The following is an 18434-nucleotide window of genomic DNA, read 5'->3' on the forward strand; positions in this document are numbered from 1 at the left end:
CCCACGTTTTTAGCACGGGACAAGGCGTGACTCCTGAGCACAGCACACTCCTGGGCCTCTCTAGCACAAGGTTACAGTTCCTTCCAACGATACCAGGACCTTCTGGGGACAAGTCTCTTTTCTGCAAAGTCTCTTTCCCTAGAAGGCCTGATGGACCATAAACAACAAACACGCAAAGGTTCCTTCGGTAATCTTTCACATTGGGCGATTGCTCTTCGCTCCTTGGATCCCTCTCAGCTGGGCTCTGATCCCTCTTGCGACGTGGGCCCCCCTCAGTCGGGTTCACTACAGCCTTTCATTCACAATATCCGCAGTTTGTAACATTCAAGAGTTTAAGGGGCTGATTCTTGGAATTATTTGCGCCGAAAAACAGGGATTTGCACGCCATTCTGCCCACAAATCCCCATTTGTTAAACAGGAATTTGCAGGCAGAATGGCTGACAAATCCCCATTTTTCGGCACAAAAAATTCCATGAATCAGCCCCTTAATCTCTTATTAAACAATCATCCATTGTGGACATCCCTTGGCCGAGTTCACTCTTGTCAACACAATGTTCTTAGGTGTTTTATGCTTCACACCGATTCACACGCATCGTCAGCCGGGTTCACATTTGCCATATACATGATTGACTTTGCTTTATCACAATACAGGATTTACTTCTCTTAGTTTCGTGTTTGGCATCCCTCCGTCGGGTTCACATGACCATTCTAACACAGTTCATGATTTGTTTATCTCATCAGAAAGCGGTGTTGCCTTCCCCTAGCTTTCTCTTGGCATCCCTCCGTCAGCTTCACGCTCGCCAAAGTCTCAAGACAGTCTCTTTAGACCCCTTAGGTTCGTCCCTCTACCTAGGTCTGGGTCTCAGCCCCCAGTCAGGCTTTCCTTCAAGCCCTCAGCCAGGCTACACACAGTTCTATGAACATGACTCACTTTGCTTTCCTCCATGTTTCAAAGACTTTCGTGTGTACAAGGGGTTTTGCTTAACCCTTGTATGACTACCTTGACACCTCATGACAGCCTTCCCCAAGGCCTCTTGGTTCTTGCAGTTTCAACAAAAATGTTCCAGTCAGAGTCCTTCGAATGAGCGCCCAGGCGGCGCTGGACCACTCTGACTCTGGACCTTCACTGGGATTTCTTTAAAGTTCAAATACTGAAGTTCTTCATTCAAACAATGTTGCTGCCTGCAACCTTGGGCCCAGAACAGTTTGGTTTACTATCAGCCCTCCCAGACTCACCGACTGTGCTGAACTGTTGGAGTTTCTTGTCACAGGAGTCAAGGACGGCACCACAGCAGCAAGCGCTTCTCCCCGATTTGGCTATCAGCGCAGGAGGGCCGGGTGTGCCATTGACACCTGTCACACCGCACGTCAGCTGGACTTCCCAGTTTTATGATTGCCCTTTCGGAGGCTTTGCAGGTCTGAGTTGAAAAGGGCAAGGGCATTTCCCTTCTTGTCGTCCCTCCAGGTCTCGAAGCCTTTCTCCTCCATTTGAACTGCCGGTCTAGAATAGCTGCTTCCTAGTGTATTCGGCCTTGCCCAAAGTGTGCTCTCGTGCTCTGCCTTTTATCCCTGTGAGGAAGGCAAAGGGCCGTCAGGTGTGCATAGTAATTGTCAATTGTCTGACTTTGCCTGACCCTTGTGTTGGGACATGTTAGGTAAATGGCTCTGGTGTTAGTCCGTTGTCTTTCACAGGGTAAGAAAGTTTTTGTGTCTGAATAGTGGGGGTAGAACTTCTGAATATCCTATGGGTGGGATGGGGAAAAGGTGTTATAAGGAAGGGGGTACTGCATCTCACCCGTCGGTGTCCCCTTTCCACTCCCTGAGGACCCCCATCCAGGTGATCCTGCCCCACTGGTCCACCCCCAGGACAGGAACTGGATCCAATAGCGATGGCTGTGTCTTGGCCACCTAGATGACAGATCCCCAGGGACTAGTAAGTGAGACATCTTCAGGTTTCTCACATTACACTTAAGGACTGACAGCCCGAGTCAGCTAAAGACAGGCAGACAGAGCTTCCAGCATAGACACGGTGCACACTCCAGCCAAGGACGAGCAGCGGTGTAAGGTTTACAAGTTCACCAAGGGAACCAGACACCTGCAAGGAATAGAATCTAAAATCCTCATAATCATACGAAGCAGATCTCCATTCGTGGTCTCTACACACGTGACCTGGAAGAGCAGGACAAAGCCTATTGACTCAAAGTAGATGAAGGGAAGCTGTTCCCATCGAACCAGAGGTGAAAATATACAAGTGCTGAATGTAGTCTCTCAAGTTTAGGTGATCAGAGATGGCAACATGAAGGAACACACAGCACCTCTGTATTCGTTCCCATCGCCTTGAAAAGGTCCACCCAGCCTGGTAGCTGTCCAAGGTCCCAAGGCTGGCAAGGCACGTTCTATCCAATCCTCAATTACCTTTCACGTTAAGACATATAATGTTGCAGTGGCCAATAGCTTCTTTAATTCCTTGAAAATTTGTATTTGTTGATGGTAGAGGTGGTCCTAGGAGGAGCCACCAGATATGACGATCCAATAATCATACTAACCCCTATACATTGCATATATAGTTTCCCTAAACTGACCAATCCACATCCCCGATAGTTTTTAGGGGACATAACCGTTTTTTGTGATGTCAGGCATGAGTAAAACAGTGTGACACATTTTGGACAGACGAGAGCTCTGCTAACGCTACGCTATTCTTGTGATATCCCGTCATTTTGTTGAATGATAAAGACAGTCATGTTTGCCCTATGGTTGAGTCTTCCGTTCTAGTGGTGGGGATTTTATCGAAGCCTGAGTATAGTATTGCTGATAATTGGGGTGAGTGCTAGAGAGCCCCTGCCAGTCCTTTACACTATCATTGGATAAGATTGAAGGGCCTGGATATATGTGATAGTACTTGTCATATTGTAGCATCATTAAGCATTGGAGACTGTGTAAGCATATTATTCATATACCTCACATGGTTTATGGTCTTTGCATCGAAATGCAAATACATCGATGGAAATCCATTGAATGCCATTGCATCGAAATGCCATCTTTTACACGTAAAAGTGCATTTCTATCGAAACCAGTCCACGAATATATAAATGGACAAGTTTAAATGGAAATGCACTTTAAAATGTAAAAAACAGCATTTCGATGGATTTTTTGTAAACGTTAAATCATTACATGGAGATTTCCAGTACTGAAATTTCAGAACTGCCAGCTCCTTTTAACGTTTTAAAGTTTCTTGTATATTGGGGGGATTCCAGCCATACACCCCAACCCGCACGCACACAACCCTAACCCTGACCCAACCCTAAACCTAACCCTAATCTAACCCCTAATCTAACCCTTTATCTAACACTAAATCTAACCCTAGCCCAACCCTAACCCCTAACCCAACCCTAAACCTAACCCTCATCTAACCCTTAATCTAACCCTTTATCTAACCCTAAATCTAACCCTAGCCCCAACCCTAACCCCTAACGCAAAGCCTAATCTAACCCTCACTGTAACCCTAAACCTAACCCTAATCTAACCCTTAGTCTAACCCTTAATCTAACACTAAATCTAACCCTAGCCCCAACCCTAACCCCTAACCCAACCCTAATCTAACCCTCACTGTAACCCTAAACCTAACCCTAATCTAACCCTTAATCTAACCCTTAATCTAACACCAAATCTAACCCTAGCCACAACCCTAACCCCTAACCCAACCCTAATCTAACCCTCACTGTAACCCTAAATCTAACCATAATCTAACCCTTAATCTAACCCTTAATCTAACCATAGCCCAACCCTAACCCCTAACCCAAACCCTAATCTAACCCTCACTGTAACCCTAAACCTAACCCTAATCTAACCCTTAATCTAACCCTTAATCTAACACTAAATCTAACCCTAGCCCCAACCCTAACCCCTAACCCAACCCTAAACCTAACCCTAATCTAACCCCTAACCTAACCCTTAATCTAACACTAAATCTAACCCTAGCCCCAACCCTAACCCCTAACCCAACCCTAAACCTAACCCTCATCTAACCCTTAATCTAACCCTTTATCTAACCCTAAATCTAAACCTAGTCCCAACCCTAACCCCTAACCCCTAACCCAAACCCTAATCTAACCCTCACTGTAACCCTAAACCTAACCCTAATCTAACCCTTAATCTAAGCCTTAATCTAACACTAAATCTAACCCTAGCCCCAACCCTAACCCCTAACCCAACCCTAATCTAACCCTCACTGTAACCCTAAACCTAACCCTAATCTAACCCTTAATCTAACCCTTAATCTAACCATAGCCCAACCCTAACCCCTAACCCAAACCCTAATCTAACCCTCACTTTAACCCTAAACCTAGCCCTAATCTAACCCTTAATCTAACCCTTAATCTAACACTAAATCTAGCCCTAGCCCCAACCCTAACCACTAATCCAACCCTGAACCTAACCCTAATCTAACCCCTAATCTAACCCTTAATCTAACACTAAATCTAACCCTAGCCCCAACCCTAACCCCTAACCCAACCCTAAACCTAACCCTAATCTAACCCCTAATCTAACCCTTAATCTAACACTAAATCTAACCCTAGCCCCAACCCTAACCCCTAACCCAACCCTAAACCTAACCCTCATCTAACCCTTAATCTAACCCTTTATCTAACCCAAAATCTAACCCTAGCCCCAACCCTAACCCCTAACCCAACCCTAAACCTAACCCTCATCTAACCCTTAATCTAACCCTTTATCTAACCCTAAATCTAACCATAGCCCCAACCCTAACCCCTAACCCAACCCTCACTGTAACCCTAAATCTAACCCTAATATAACCCTCGTCCCTAATGTAACCCTACCCCTAACCCTAATTAGCCATCGAAACTGACCATCAAAAATTATTCCATGAATATGCTTTTCGATGGAAAGGCAATTCAATGAATAATTTTCGATGGAAAGTTATTCGATGAATAAGTCTTCGATGGAAAGACCAGCTACCCCTCACATGAGTTGCTCACTACCCTAAGAGGCCAGTTGCTGGCCACAGGCACCTGGAGAGGCCTATGAAGGCAGCTCCCCTTTCCAATATTGGCTCTGCTTGAAGCAGATCCAGTACTTCATGGCCGTAACCCTGTTATATCAAGACCATGCTAGATATTATACAATGACGTCATGTCGTTGTGGTCAAAGCTCTCGTGGCCATTGCTTTTGTAATTTCCAATCTCCTCGGAAGAGGGAACAAAAGAAATGCCTCCAATGTTTCAACACTAGATGCACACATGCTATGACCTTGAGGTCAGCCCCATAGTTTAATACCCACTAAGCCACACAGGCAGGGGACACAAGGTGAGCCCCCTATGTTTGTAATTTATGAACCGCCTAGAAAGTACCTTGATGGGAAGGATGCTTGGTTATTCAAGATTTACAAGCTTAAGAATGGAACACAGATGTCCATAGCAGGTATTGCATACAGGGGAGGGCATCTCCCCCAGGTTGGAGGTATAGTAGCAGACTGGTGTACCTGACCCTTCTTATCATGGCCAATCACTCGCAGACTTACTGTGTGCCACACACGTGTATGTATCTGGGTGGACTTCCTTTCATGTTAAACCTTCTCAAAATCATATACGAGGTTTCAAACACACAGAGGACTTCCCTGAGTGCTCATCAGTCTACGAATCAGCCGCTAGAAGGTTTTATAAAATCGCAAATCTGGAAATGGGGGGGTGGGGCTCAGGGGGGGTGGCACGTGGCCAAGTACCATCCCCCCACGCCAAGCCCTGGCATTGTCTCCTCCCCCAAGGGCCTCCTGCATGGTGAGTATTCACTCTAGATTAGGTGTGCATAAAGGATGCCAGCACTCCAACACTGAGTGAGCCCCTCCCCTGGTGACCTTCCTAGATCAGTATTTGAAGAGGACACGTGGCATGGTTGTTCAGAAATGCTGTCGGGTGGGGGTTAGGTGTGTCTACAGCCCTTATCCATCCCACCATCCTAGTCAATCATGGGGGGGGTCCAATCATCTGGGGGTGTGCAGGTTGCAGATCCCTGACGTTTCCCTCATTTCTTGGGTCCCTCATTCAGTGACCACCAGGGCAAGTAGGAGTTGCAGTCCTGGCCGGGATGGCAGGTCCTGGTGCTCCGGGGACCGCCCGACCCTCTTGCCAATGCTCGCTCGCAAAAGGGGCTGTTTGCTATTAACTAATGGATGCCCCCTTCTCCCGTTGATCCTCACAGGCCTTCTGCAGTGATTGCTGAGGTCTGCAAAGTAGGAATGAACAAGATGAAGAACTTCAAGCGACGCTTTTCACTATCGGTGCCGCGCACGGAAACCATCGAAGAGTCGCTGGTGGAATTCACGGAGCAGTTTAACCAGCTGAACAACAGGCGCAATGAAGGTGAGCGTGATAACACTACTTCGCCGGGGTCTATTATATTAGGAATAGCAATGGCACATGGATTCCATGATCCACAGAATTCAGCTCACCAGTCAATTCGCTCGCATGTTTAGCACAGCAGTCTATTACCCTTGCACAAGAAAACAGGAATTTAACTACCTGTGCCTTGATTGCTAGGGAGTCTGTGGCATGCACTGTAGTCGCTAGTGACCTTGTTACCTGTGCCCTAGCTACTGGGACTCTGAAACCTGCCCTTTGACGTTGCTACCTGTGCCTTGGTTGCTACATGCTCTGTAACCTGCACTGTAGTCACTAGTGACCTTGTTACCTGTGCCTTAGCTGCTGGGACTCTGTAACCTGCACTTTGGTCACTAGTGGCTTTGTTATCTGTATCTTGGTTGCTAGGGGCACTGTAGCCTGCACTGTAGTCACTAGTGACCTTGTTACCTGCGCCTTAGCTGCTGGGACTCTGTAACCTGCACTTTGGTCGCTAGTGGCTTTGTTACCTGTATCTTGGTTGCTAGGGGCTCTGTAGCCTGCACTGTAGTCACCAGTGACCTTGTTACCTGCTCCTTAGCTGCTGGGACTCTGTAACCTGCACTTTGGTCGCTAGTGGCTTTGTTACCTGTATCTTGGTTGCTAGGGGCTCTGTAGTCTGCACTGTAGTCACCAGTGACCTTGTTACCTGCGCCTTAGCTGCTGGGACTCTGTAACCTGCACTTTGGACGCTAGTGGCTTTGTTACCTGTATCTTGGTTGCTAGGGGCTCTGTAGTCTGCACTGTAGTCACCAGTGACCTTGTTACCTGCGCCTTAGCTGCTGGGACTCTGTAACTTGCACTTTGCTTGAGAGCGAAATTGTTACCTGTGCCTTGGTTGCTAGGGGGTCTGTAGCCTGCGCTGTAGTCACTAGGGACCTTGTTACCTGTGCCTTAGCTTCTGGGACTCTGTAACCTGCACTTTGGTCGCTAGTGGCTTTGTTACCTGTATCTTGGTTGCTAGGGGCTCTGTAGCCTGCACTGTAGTCACTAGTGACCTTGTTACCTGTGCCTTAGCTGCTGGGACTCTGTAACCTGCATGTTGGTCGCTTGTGACTTTGTTACCTGTATCTTGGTTGCTAGGTGCTCTGTAGCCTGCACTGTAGTCACCAGTGACCTTGTTACCTGCGCCTTAGCTGCTGGGACTCTGTAACCTGCACTTTGGTCGCTAGTGGCTTTGTTACCTGTATCTTGGTTGCTAGGGGCTCTGTAGTCTGCACTGTAGTCACCAGTGACCTTGTTACCTGCGCCTTAGCTGCTGGGACTCTGTAACCTGCACTTTGCTTGAAAGCGAAATTGTTACCTGTGCCTTGGTTGCTAGGGGGTCTGTAGCGTGCGCTGTAGTCACTAGGGACCTTGTTACCTGTACCTTAGCTACTGGGACTCTGTAACCTGCACTTTGGTCGCTAGTGGCTTTGTTACCTGTATCTTGGTTGCTAGGGGCTCTGTAGTCTGCACTGTAGTCACCAGTGACCTTGTTACCTGCGCCTTAGCTGCTGGGACTCTGTAACCTGCACTTTGCTTGAAAGCGAAATTGTTACCTGTGCCTTGGTTGCTAGGGGGTCTGTAGCCTGCGCTGTAGTCACTAGGGACCTTGTTACCTGTGCCTTAGCTACTGGGACTCTGTAACCTGCACTTTGGTCGCTAGTGGCTTTGTTACCTGTATCTTGGTTGCTAGGGGCTCTGTAGTCTGCACTGTAGTCACCAGTGACCTTGTTACCTGCGCCTTAGCTGCTGGGACTCTGTAACCTGCACTTTGCTTGAAAGCGAAATTGTTACCTGTGCCTTGGTTGCTAGGGGGTCTGTAGCGTGCGCTGTAGTCACTAGGGACCTTGTTACCTGTGCCTTAGCTACTGGGACTCTGTAACCTGCACTTTGGTCGCTAGTGGCTTTGTTACCTGTGCCTTGGTTGCTAGGGCGTCTGTAGCCTACGCTGTAGTCACTAGGGACCTTGTTACCTGTGCCTTAGCTGCTGGGACTCTGTAACCTGCACTTTGACTTTGCTACCTGTGCCCTGGCTGCTACGGGCTCTGTAGCCTGCACCTTACTCACTAGCGACCTTGCTACCTGTGCCTTAGCTACTGGGACTCTGTAGCCTGCACTTTGTGTGCAAGTGACATTGTTACCTGTGCCTTGGTTGCTAGGGCCTCTGTAACCTGTACTTTTGTTGCTAGTCACTTTATTACCTGTGCCTTGGTTGCTAAGTGCTCTGTAACTTGCACCGTAGTCGCTAGTCACCTTGTTACCTGTGCCTTATCTGCTGGGACTCTGTAACCTGCACTTTGGTCGCTAGTGACGTTGTTACCTGTGCCTTGGTTGCTAGGGGATCTGTAGCCTGCACTGTAGGCATTAGTGACCCTGTTACCTGTGCCTTAGCTGCTGGGACTCTGTAACCTGCACTTTGGTTGCTAGTGACCTTGCTATCTGTGCCTTAGTGGGTGGGGACTGTGCAACCTGCACTTTGCTTGCAAGTGACATTGTTACCTGCGCCTTGGTTGCTAGTGCCTCTGGAACCTGCCCTTTGGCCGCTAGTGACTTTGTTACCTGTGCCTTGGTTGCTAGGTGCTCTGTAACCTGCACCGTAGTCACTAGCAACCTTATTACCTGTGCCCTAGCTGCTGGGTCTCTGAAACCTTCCCTTTGACTTTGCTACCTGTGCCTTGGTTGCTACATGCTCTGTAACCTGCACTGTAGTCACTAGTGACCTTGTTACCTGTGCCTTAGCTGCTGGGACTCTGAAACCTGCCCGTTGGTCGCTAGTAGCTTTGTTACCCGTGCCTTGGTCACTAGGGACTCTGTAACCTGCACTTTGCTTGCAAGTGACTTTGTTACCTGTGCCTTAGCTGCTGGACTCTGTAACCTGCACTTTGCTTGCTAGTGACCTTGCATCCCATATTTTGGTTACTAGAAACCCTGTCCTGTACTTTGGCCTCTAGTGACCCTACTGGCGCATGACTCCTTGACCACCCACCTTTACCCTGCATTTCCACAGCCTCATTCTCCTGCTCACTGCTCTTTGCTTACACCCCGGCAGTCGACCTAGTCTACTGTTTCCCCACTGCTCCCCCATACCCACTTTCCCATCGCTATCCTTGGTATCAACTGCAAAAACCATCCTGGTTGGCAATCTCTATCCAGGCTCATCTGCTCACCTCTCCTCGCCTCCCAAACCCGCCATGCCCCCCCCTCAGTCCCCCCTCCTCTTCTACTTGTACTCCTTGTTTTGGAACGCCACTTTCAAATTCGCAAGCCCGAGTTCATGGCCATGTCTATCACAGAAACCTGTATTGCCCCCATGGCACAACACACTTGTTCCTCATCACACTGGCTCTGCTAGCCTCATGTCCTCTACCTGGGTGGACAGGATGTGGGGTGATTTAATGACCCACAAGGGCAACTCCTCTGCCCCGTGAATTTCTCCCACCCTCCTTTCAACACACTGCCACCCAACTCCTTGAGCCCGCCACCTTCATTAGTCTCAAGAGCTAGGCTGCCTGAACCCCCACAAGTCTGTATTCGCTGCACAGTAATACACGCTGACACATACAGATTTAAATGCACACATTGGAACATGCATAGCAGAGGAGAGCACAGTGAAACATTCTTGCACACTGGCACACACACGCATACATACACACCCTCATACACTCACTACCACATGCACTACATATGACCGCCCACAGACACATATTTACACACTGACACCCTCCCGCCCCCTTTACACACTCTGACACATATATAGCACACGAGCACCCAGTGATGCATAGATGCATCTGACACACACATGCACATACAATAGCTAATACATGTGTAGCACTAGAGAATACATTGAGAAATACAGACACACACAAACACACGCAAAGTCCAGTTAAGACCTGTTCTACTAGTGAGTACCCAAAGTGAAAAGCAGTGAGGTGTACATTACTTCCCTGTGGTGACCTCTGAAAAGCGCTCCGTTATGCATCTATGCTGTTGTACACCTCTGTAAAGCTCTCTGTTATGCACCTGTACTGTTGCACAGCTCTTTAAAGCACTCCGTTATGCATCGGTACAATTGCACACCTCTGTAAAGCGCTCTTTTATGCATCTGTACTATTGCACACCTCTGTAAAGCTCTCCGTTATGCTTTAAAGTACTGTTGCACAGCTCTTTAAAGCACTCCGTTATGCATCGGTACTATTGCACACCTCTGTAAAGCGCTCTTTTATGCATCTGTACTATTGCACACCTCTGTAAAGCTCTCCGTTATGCTTTAAAGTACTGTTGCACAGCTCTTTAAAGCACTCCGTTATGCATTGGTACTATTGCACACCTCTGTAAAGCTCTCCGTTATGCTTTAAAGTACTGTTGCACAGCTCTTTAAAGCACTCCGTTATGCATCTGTACTGTTGTATACCTCTGTAAAGCACTCCGTTATGCATCTGTACTGTTGTATACCTCTGTACAGCACTCCGTTATGCATCTGTACTGTTGTATACTTCTGTAAAGCGCTCTGTTGCTTCGCAAAGCCAGGTCCACACTCAAATACCATAATAATAATAATAGCTCTACTTGTGAGAGCCAAGTTGACACACAACCTATTAGCATTGACCTGAGTGGGTATTCAGCAAGAAGTAGGTTTGCTGTGTTATGGTCTTCACTGTTTTCTACTCTTCACAATCTGGATTCTGGGAATATACTTTATTTTCTATATATATGTATAGCATTGCCAGTACATGAACACACACACACACCCACTACAAACACATAGTACCTCAGAAGAGGCACACACACACACACATGCCCACACCCACACACTGCTACACACCGTTGTTCACACACACTCACACACTCACAAACACACACACCCACGCCCACACCCACACACTGTCACACACCATTGTTCATACACACACACTCACACACACACACACACACACACCCACACACTGCCACACACCATTGTTCACACACACTCACACACTCACAAACACACCCACACCCACACACTGCCACACACCGTTGTTCATAAACACTCACACACACCCACACACTGCCACACACCGTTGTTCACACACACTCACAAAGACACACACACCCACACGCACACACTGTCATACACTGTTGTTCAAAAACACTCTCACACACACCCACACACTTCCACACACCATTGTTCATACACTCACACACACACACACACCCACGACCACACACTGCCACTCACCATTGTTCACACACACACTCACACACTCACAAACACACCCACGCTCACACCCACACACTGCCACACGATGCTGTTCCTACACACTCTCCCACACACCAACGCCCACATGCACACACTGCCACACACGGTTGTTCATAAACACTCAAACACACACACCCACACCCATACACTTCCACACGCTGTTGTTCATACACTCACACACACCCACACACTTCCACACACCATTGTTCATACACTCACACACACACACACACCCACGACCACACACTGCCACTCACAATTGTTCACACACACTCACACACTCACAAACACACCCACGCTCACACCCACACACTGCCACACAATGTTGTTCATACACTCACACACACACACACCCACGACCACACACTTCCACACACCATTGTTCATACACTCACACACACAGACACCCAGGCCCACACCCACACACTGCCCCCACTACAAACACATAGCACCTCAGAAGAGGCACACACACACACACATGCCCACACCCACACACTGCTACACACCGCTGTTCAAGCACACTCACACACTCACAAACACACACAGGGTGCATATGAGGCTTGAAGGCGGCTCAGATCCGCAAGGATGCTTTCTGAGCTCTGCTAGCGGCGCCCATCGTCCTCAGCGGCTGAATTGGCAATTATCCTGGAAATGGAGAATTACATGAAATGGAAGATTTAATGAGCAAGCTCATTAGTGCTGCCCATGCTGAATGCTGGGGGAGTTCAGGGGAGGAGGGTGCGGGGGAAGCAATAGAATTAACCGCCCCAATGAAACATGCAACGCTCCTCAGCTGCGGCGGGTGCTTTCCTCTGGGATTGGACACCCCTCCATCAGTGTGGTCCGCTTCATGGGCTGCAAAAAGCAAACCGAAGGATGAAGCAAAAGAGCATTTGACACTATGGGCCTGATTCACAGAGCGTTTTCCTGTGGGATTGTGCCATTATAAAACGGCGGAATGTCTCGCAGCACCCGCAACAATAGCACCCCCCCTGTTGGAAACCGGTGCTTTTCTTTGACCATTATCAAACTCACGATTGACAGTGTTGCAGCTGCTCAGCCTGCTTTGCCTTCTACAGTAATAGGGTGCCAGGAGGAGGATGTTTCTACATTGATCAGTCTATGCTAATGGCCTAGTAGGAGGAGGGGGTTCCCCTTTCACGCCTCTAAAGGAGCGGGTGTTCAGGCTACATATTGATTTTAATGTATGTGCCTTGAAAGGAGAAGCTCCCAAATGTTCTTCGTACTAGGCAACTCCAAAGCATCCTGTGATCTGCTCTACACCTGGGCCTCTGGCTACTTCTCGGGCAGCTTAACCCCTTAACTGCTGGGCTGTTATGCATGGCTGTGCAAACAGGGCGAGCACACTCGTCCTCAGCACTTAGCAGGTTTTAACACATGATGAATGAGTCACGTGCCACCACCTTTCTTGGGTGGGATGAAGAAAGTGCAGGGAAATCCCTGAACAGCAATTTTAAAAAACAATCTATTGTACACACAGTTGTGAAGTACCGGCAGATTACTGCATGTGTCCAATAAATTTGATATGATATGATATTTTATTTATATCGCGCTCATACACAGGTGTTTCAGAGCACGACCAGGCGAAGGGAGGGGAACAGGGGAGCGAAACAAACACAATGATCTTACTAGGCCCAGTGACATTGAGAACGCGCAAGCGCATGGGGAAGGGAAAAGGGGGAAAGTGCATGGGAGGGAGGAGAAATTGGAAAGTGCAGAGCATAAGAGAGGACAAGATAAATAAATAAATAAATAAATAAATACATAAATACGGTAGCATAGTGTTCCTGGTTCTCACTGTCCTGGAGTTCAAGGTTGCAAATGGTGCTTCATTCAAGAGTGTTTCTTTGTGTGCTGACACAGTTACGATTGGTTGTATGCCCCATGCTCTAGACAAAGGAAATAAGTGCTCTTTGTAGCTCAATGACAAAATGCCCATCACCCCGCCACAGAACCATAAAGTATGCCCAGTAGGAGTTGCAACCAGTAACATTAGACCAAGGACTGATCTGGACGAGTATGCTCATCCTTTTTGCATAGACTTGCATAATACCTGGCAGTTAAGGGGTTAAGGCTGTTGCTCTGAATGCAGCACTCAGGAAATATTTGGATCACCCGTCGTTGGTTACAGGAAATCCCGCTAATTCACCAACGCGGCCAGGGGAGTATCCAGCATTGCAAGATTGGGGGAGGGGCGAGCCACAAAAAAGTGCTGCTACCTTTCACCAAAAAAACCTTGGAAAATTCTTTCTAAACTGACACACAATCGTTCCTGCCCCCCACACCCCATATGATGACTTGACTCCGTACCCGCTCCCTGCAACATTCAGACAAGAGTGCGACATGGAGATGTGCGCTCCTGCTATCTATCTGGCTCTGCCCCTTATTGGGCCGGCAGTGCAGTGAGCGGCCTAGAGTGGGACGTGGAGCTCTGTGCTCCTGCTCTGCATCTGGGTCTGCTCCTTATTGGACCAGCAGTGCAGTCAGCGGCCTGGAGCGGGACGTGGAGCTCCGTGCTCCTGCTCTGTATCTGGCAGTGAGCGGCCTGGAGTGAGACGTGGAGCTCTGTGCTCCTGCTCTGCATCTGGCTCTGCCCCTTATTGGGCCTGCAGTGCAGCCAATGGCCTGGAGTAGGGCATGGAGGTGTGTGCTCCTGCTATGCATCTGGCTCTGCCCGTCATTGGGCCTGCAGTGCAGTCAGCGGCCTGGAGTGGGACATGGAGCTGTGTGCTCCTGCTCTGCATCTGGCTCTGCCTCTCATTGGGCTGCCAGTGCAATGAGCAGCCTGTAGTGGGACATGGAGCTGTGCTCTCTTGCTCTGCATCTGGCTCTGCCCCTGATTGGGCTGGCAGTGCAGCCAACGGCCTGGTGTAGGGCACAGAGCGTGCTCCTGCTATGCCCCCCATAGTGTATGGAGAGTGCAGAGTGGGAGCATACAGCCACACTGCAGTCCGTGTCCTGCTCCAGACCACTGTTCTACAGGAAGCCAGGCCGAGCAGGATCACTCAGCAGCACTGCTGTACCGGAGAGGATGCCCAGAAAAAAGTTATGCCACGGTATGAAAGGGCAAAACTGGCTGCTCCAAAATGCCAGAATAGACAAGTAGTAATAATGTATCCCATACTTGGTTGAGCATGGATGCCTAGAAGCCATTTCATGACACAGTAAGATATGACTAGACTGGCTGCTCCAGAATGCCAGACTAGGCAAGTAGTAATAATACATACCATACTTGGTTGATCATGGATGCCTAGAAGCCATTTCACGACACAGTAAGATATGGCTAGACTGGCTACTCCAGAATGCCAGACTAGGCAAGTAGTAATAATACATACCATACTTGGTTGAGCATGGATGCCTAGAAACCATTTCATGCCACAGTAAGATATGGCTAGAATGGCTGCCCCAGGCCCAGCTGAAGATGTGTGGGCCCATTTCAACACAAGGGAAGTAGAGAAATTAGTATATTGCTGTGTTACGATACTGCTGACTGGCAACATGGGGGCAGTTGCTGCAGCCCCCCTGAGACTCGAGGCCCCTTTCATTTGAAAAGGTTCAAAGGCCCTGATGCTGTCCCAGGCTGTCCCCAAGTGCAGCCTAGGCGAGTAATAACACAGTTCATAATAGGTTTTAAACCAAGTATGTTATGTGTTATTACATGGCTAGACTGGCATTTGGGAGCAGCTAGTTCAGCCCTTTCTTACTGTGGCATGACTTTATTATGGGCATGTATTATAAACCAATGGTGTATTATAGATGGCCAGGAACAAAATGTCACCAGACAGTGCCCCGGTGTGCCCCTCCAGCTCCAGTCCTGAGTGCATTCACTAGGCTCACATCAGAAAGAAGTGAGATCATGTCTTTCTGAAGTCGGACTAGTGAATGCACTCAGGACTGGAGCTGAGGGGCACACAGGAGCACTGTCTGGTGTCTGAGTCCCGCACTGCACCAGGCAGCAGTGGCTCAGAGCAGGGTGGGACATGGACACCTCTTTGATGCGTGGTGTGCTCCTATGCAGCACCGTCCTTGTCCTGGCAGCGGGACACCTCCGTTCCGGCGGTGCCCTGCTGCCAGGACATTTGGGCTGGCGGCTGGACACAATAATTGATTGCTGGGCACAGTGATTGAGTGTTTTCCTCTGCTGCCAGGACATTTGGGCTGGGACAGGAAAAAGTGTCCCACTGCCAGAAGGACAATCAATCAGTGTGCCAAGCTGCCAGCCCAAATGTCCCGGTCCAGCTCCTGAAAGAGCGACTGGGGGGGCAAGCTGCCGCCACAGCTCTTGCCCGGTATGCCACTGTACGTGGCTAGACTTCTCGTTGGAAACTTGCAGAGAAGAGTCCACAATGTGATCCAGTTCAAATTCCAGTATTACAATTAACAAAATTAATTTTAATACAAATAATTGAGTGAGATAGGTATGGAGAAGAAAAAAACCTTGGATGAAACAACAGAAATTGTGCTTTATGACTCAAGTACTTAACACAATATTAAGAAGAAAGAAAAGGCAAAAGGCCTCATTGTCCAAAATTAAACGAGCGCAGTCTTTTAACGTAAGGGCAGGCGTTGACAGAAGCCACATTGGTAGGTGACAGCTAGGTTTCCTATAGCAGTGGCAGCTGGATTACAAAACATGTTTCAAGGAGTCAAGGATGTTACAGCATTTCTGTATTAATTTCAGCTTTTTAAGGTTCTTTTTTAAGGAGCCCCTTGTGGGGAAGAACCCTCTGATTTGTGGTGGAAGCTGTAGATGGGGGGCCAATTCTGACCCTCATGACTTCCACACGACTCCCGAAATGTGTGCCGAAACGACGCACTCAGCCAAAGACAAGTGGACACGGGAAAGTTGCAGTTACCAAGACAATGAGCCACCTGCAGAAAATCAGGCTAAAATCCTCACAATTACAAGCAGGACAGCTCCATTCCATGGTCTCAACACACGTGACCCAGCCGAACAGGACAATGCCCATTCAGCCAAGGTAGACGGAGAAGGCTGTTCCCATCGAACTAGAGGAGAAAAGTTACAAGCGTTGCCTGTGAACTGCCAACTGAATGCACTTTGTCCCCTGCACACTCAAGGTTATTGCCAATAGACAGTCACAAAGTATGCTTTTAAAAGAAAGATTATATCTAGCAATACAAGTCAACCTGTTAGGGAAAATGCTTTTATAAAGGGAATAGTTCCAGTGGTAATTCTTTTGGTAGTATAATGAATATTAGGTCTATCTACAAAGGAGGGGTTACAGATAATATTTCCACAAATAGCTCTATTTTATCTATGTTTAAAGCAAATTGTCTTCACTGTTATTTCTAAAAAACAGATATTTGTTTATTCACAAATATTATTCTTATTGCGGTTGCACAGTTTCACGTATTAACATACATCGTCATTTATAAGCAAGTAACTCAAATATGATCCACAAATGTGCAAATATGTAGCAATCTCTGTTATTTTTCACAGGTAATGATACATAACACTCTACGTGTTTCGGGAAAAAGTCCCTTCATCAGGAGTGGGTATTAGGGTTTCTCAAAGTCTATTCAAGTCCATAGAGCTTCGTCTTTTTCTAAGCTTCAATGTAGATGTTAGCAGGATATCTATAAGAGAAATCATAATTCTCAGAATATATAAGGTTCACATTACACAGCTATTAGTCTATCATTGAGTCTGCCATACATTGTAGCATTTCCCACCTCGCTATGTTGCCCCGAGGTTGTCTCTAATGCTGTGATGACATCAGTTTATTCAAAATCCCTTTCCAGTGGATCACCTATAAAAAAAGTGAATCTCCTTAGTACTTAAGTATTTTAAACATATTTGCTGGAATATCATAGAGGGGATAAGGGAATTTCATAGAGGGGATAAGGGAATATCAGAGAGGGGATAAGGGAATATCAGAGAGGGGATAAGGGAGGGATAGAAGAGAGAGGTACCTTCATTATCTGGGTGTCTAGGATTCCTGCTAAGAAGTTTGAGTAACACAGGTTCCAGTGTTTCAGGGTTCAGGGTATTCCCAAAGGCTATAGGAGATAAAAACCAAAAAACCAAATGGGGTTCTAATTGCATATGAGATCAGGATTTATACATAATAAATGGATTATCAATGGATAATAAGTTGGGGCAGCTTACCTGCCAAATAGCTGCCATGGGTTAATTAGTAGTCCAAGAACTTCCAGAGAAAATGCTCTGTTTTCCAAACATCCCCTCTATGATATTCCCTTATCCCCTCTATGATATTCCAGCAAATATGTTTAAAATACTTAAGTACTAAGGAGATTCACTTTTTTTATAGGTGATCCACTGGAAAGGGATTTTGAATAAACTGCTGTCATCACAGCATTAGAGAGAACCTCGGGGCAACATAGCGAGGTAGGAAACGCTACAATGTATGGCAGACTCAATGATAGACTAATAGCTGTGTAATGTGAACCTTATATATTCTGAGAATTATGATTTCTCTTATAGATATCCTGCTAACATCTACATTGAAGCTTAGAAAAATAAGTAGCTCTATGGACTTGAATAGACTTTGAGAAACCCTAATACCCACTCCTGATGAAGGGACTTTTTCCCGAAACACGTAGAGTGTTATGTATCATTACCTGTGAAAAGTAACAGAGATTGCTACATATTTGCACATTGTGTATAATTTTTGAGTTACTTGCTTATAAATGATTGTTTTTTAGAACTAACAGTGAAGACAATTTATTTTAAACATAGATAAAATATAGCTATTTGTGGAAATAATATCTGTAACCCCTCCTTTGTAGATAGA

The 18434-nt window shown here is 47.3% G+C and overlaps 1 protein-coding gene across 3 annotated transcripts in view; it reads left to right on the top strand.

The window, feature by feature from the left end:
• Positions 1-18434, top strand: part of CDK18 (cyclin dependent kinase 18) — a 514702-nt gene that overhangs the window by 245252 nt on the left and 251016 nt on the right. For all 3 annotated transcript variants that reach the window (XR_011282882.1, XR_011282881.1, XM_069633152.1), the window contains exon 2: positions 6217-6377. Coding sequence is in view for 1 of the 3 variants with exons in the window: in XM_069633152.1 (XP_069489253.1) it covers positions 6254-6377 (124 nt within the window). In the remaining 2 variants the exon portion in view is untranslated. The remainder of the gene's footprint in view (positions 1-6216; positions 6378-18434) is intronic.

The sequence above is a fragment of the Ambystoma mexicanum genome, chromosome 13, assembly GCF_040938575.1.
Source record: "Ambystoma mexicanum isolate Mex_15411 chromosome 13, UKY_AmexF1_1, whole genome shotgun sequence".
NCBI classification, from domain to species: Eukaryota; Metazoa; Chordata; class Amphibia; order Caudata; family Ambystomatidae; genus Ambystoma; species Ambystoma mexicanum.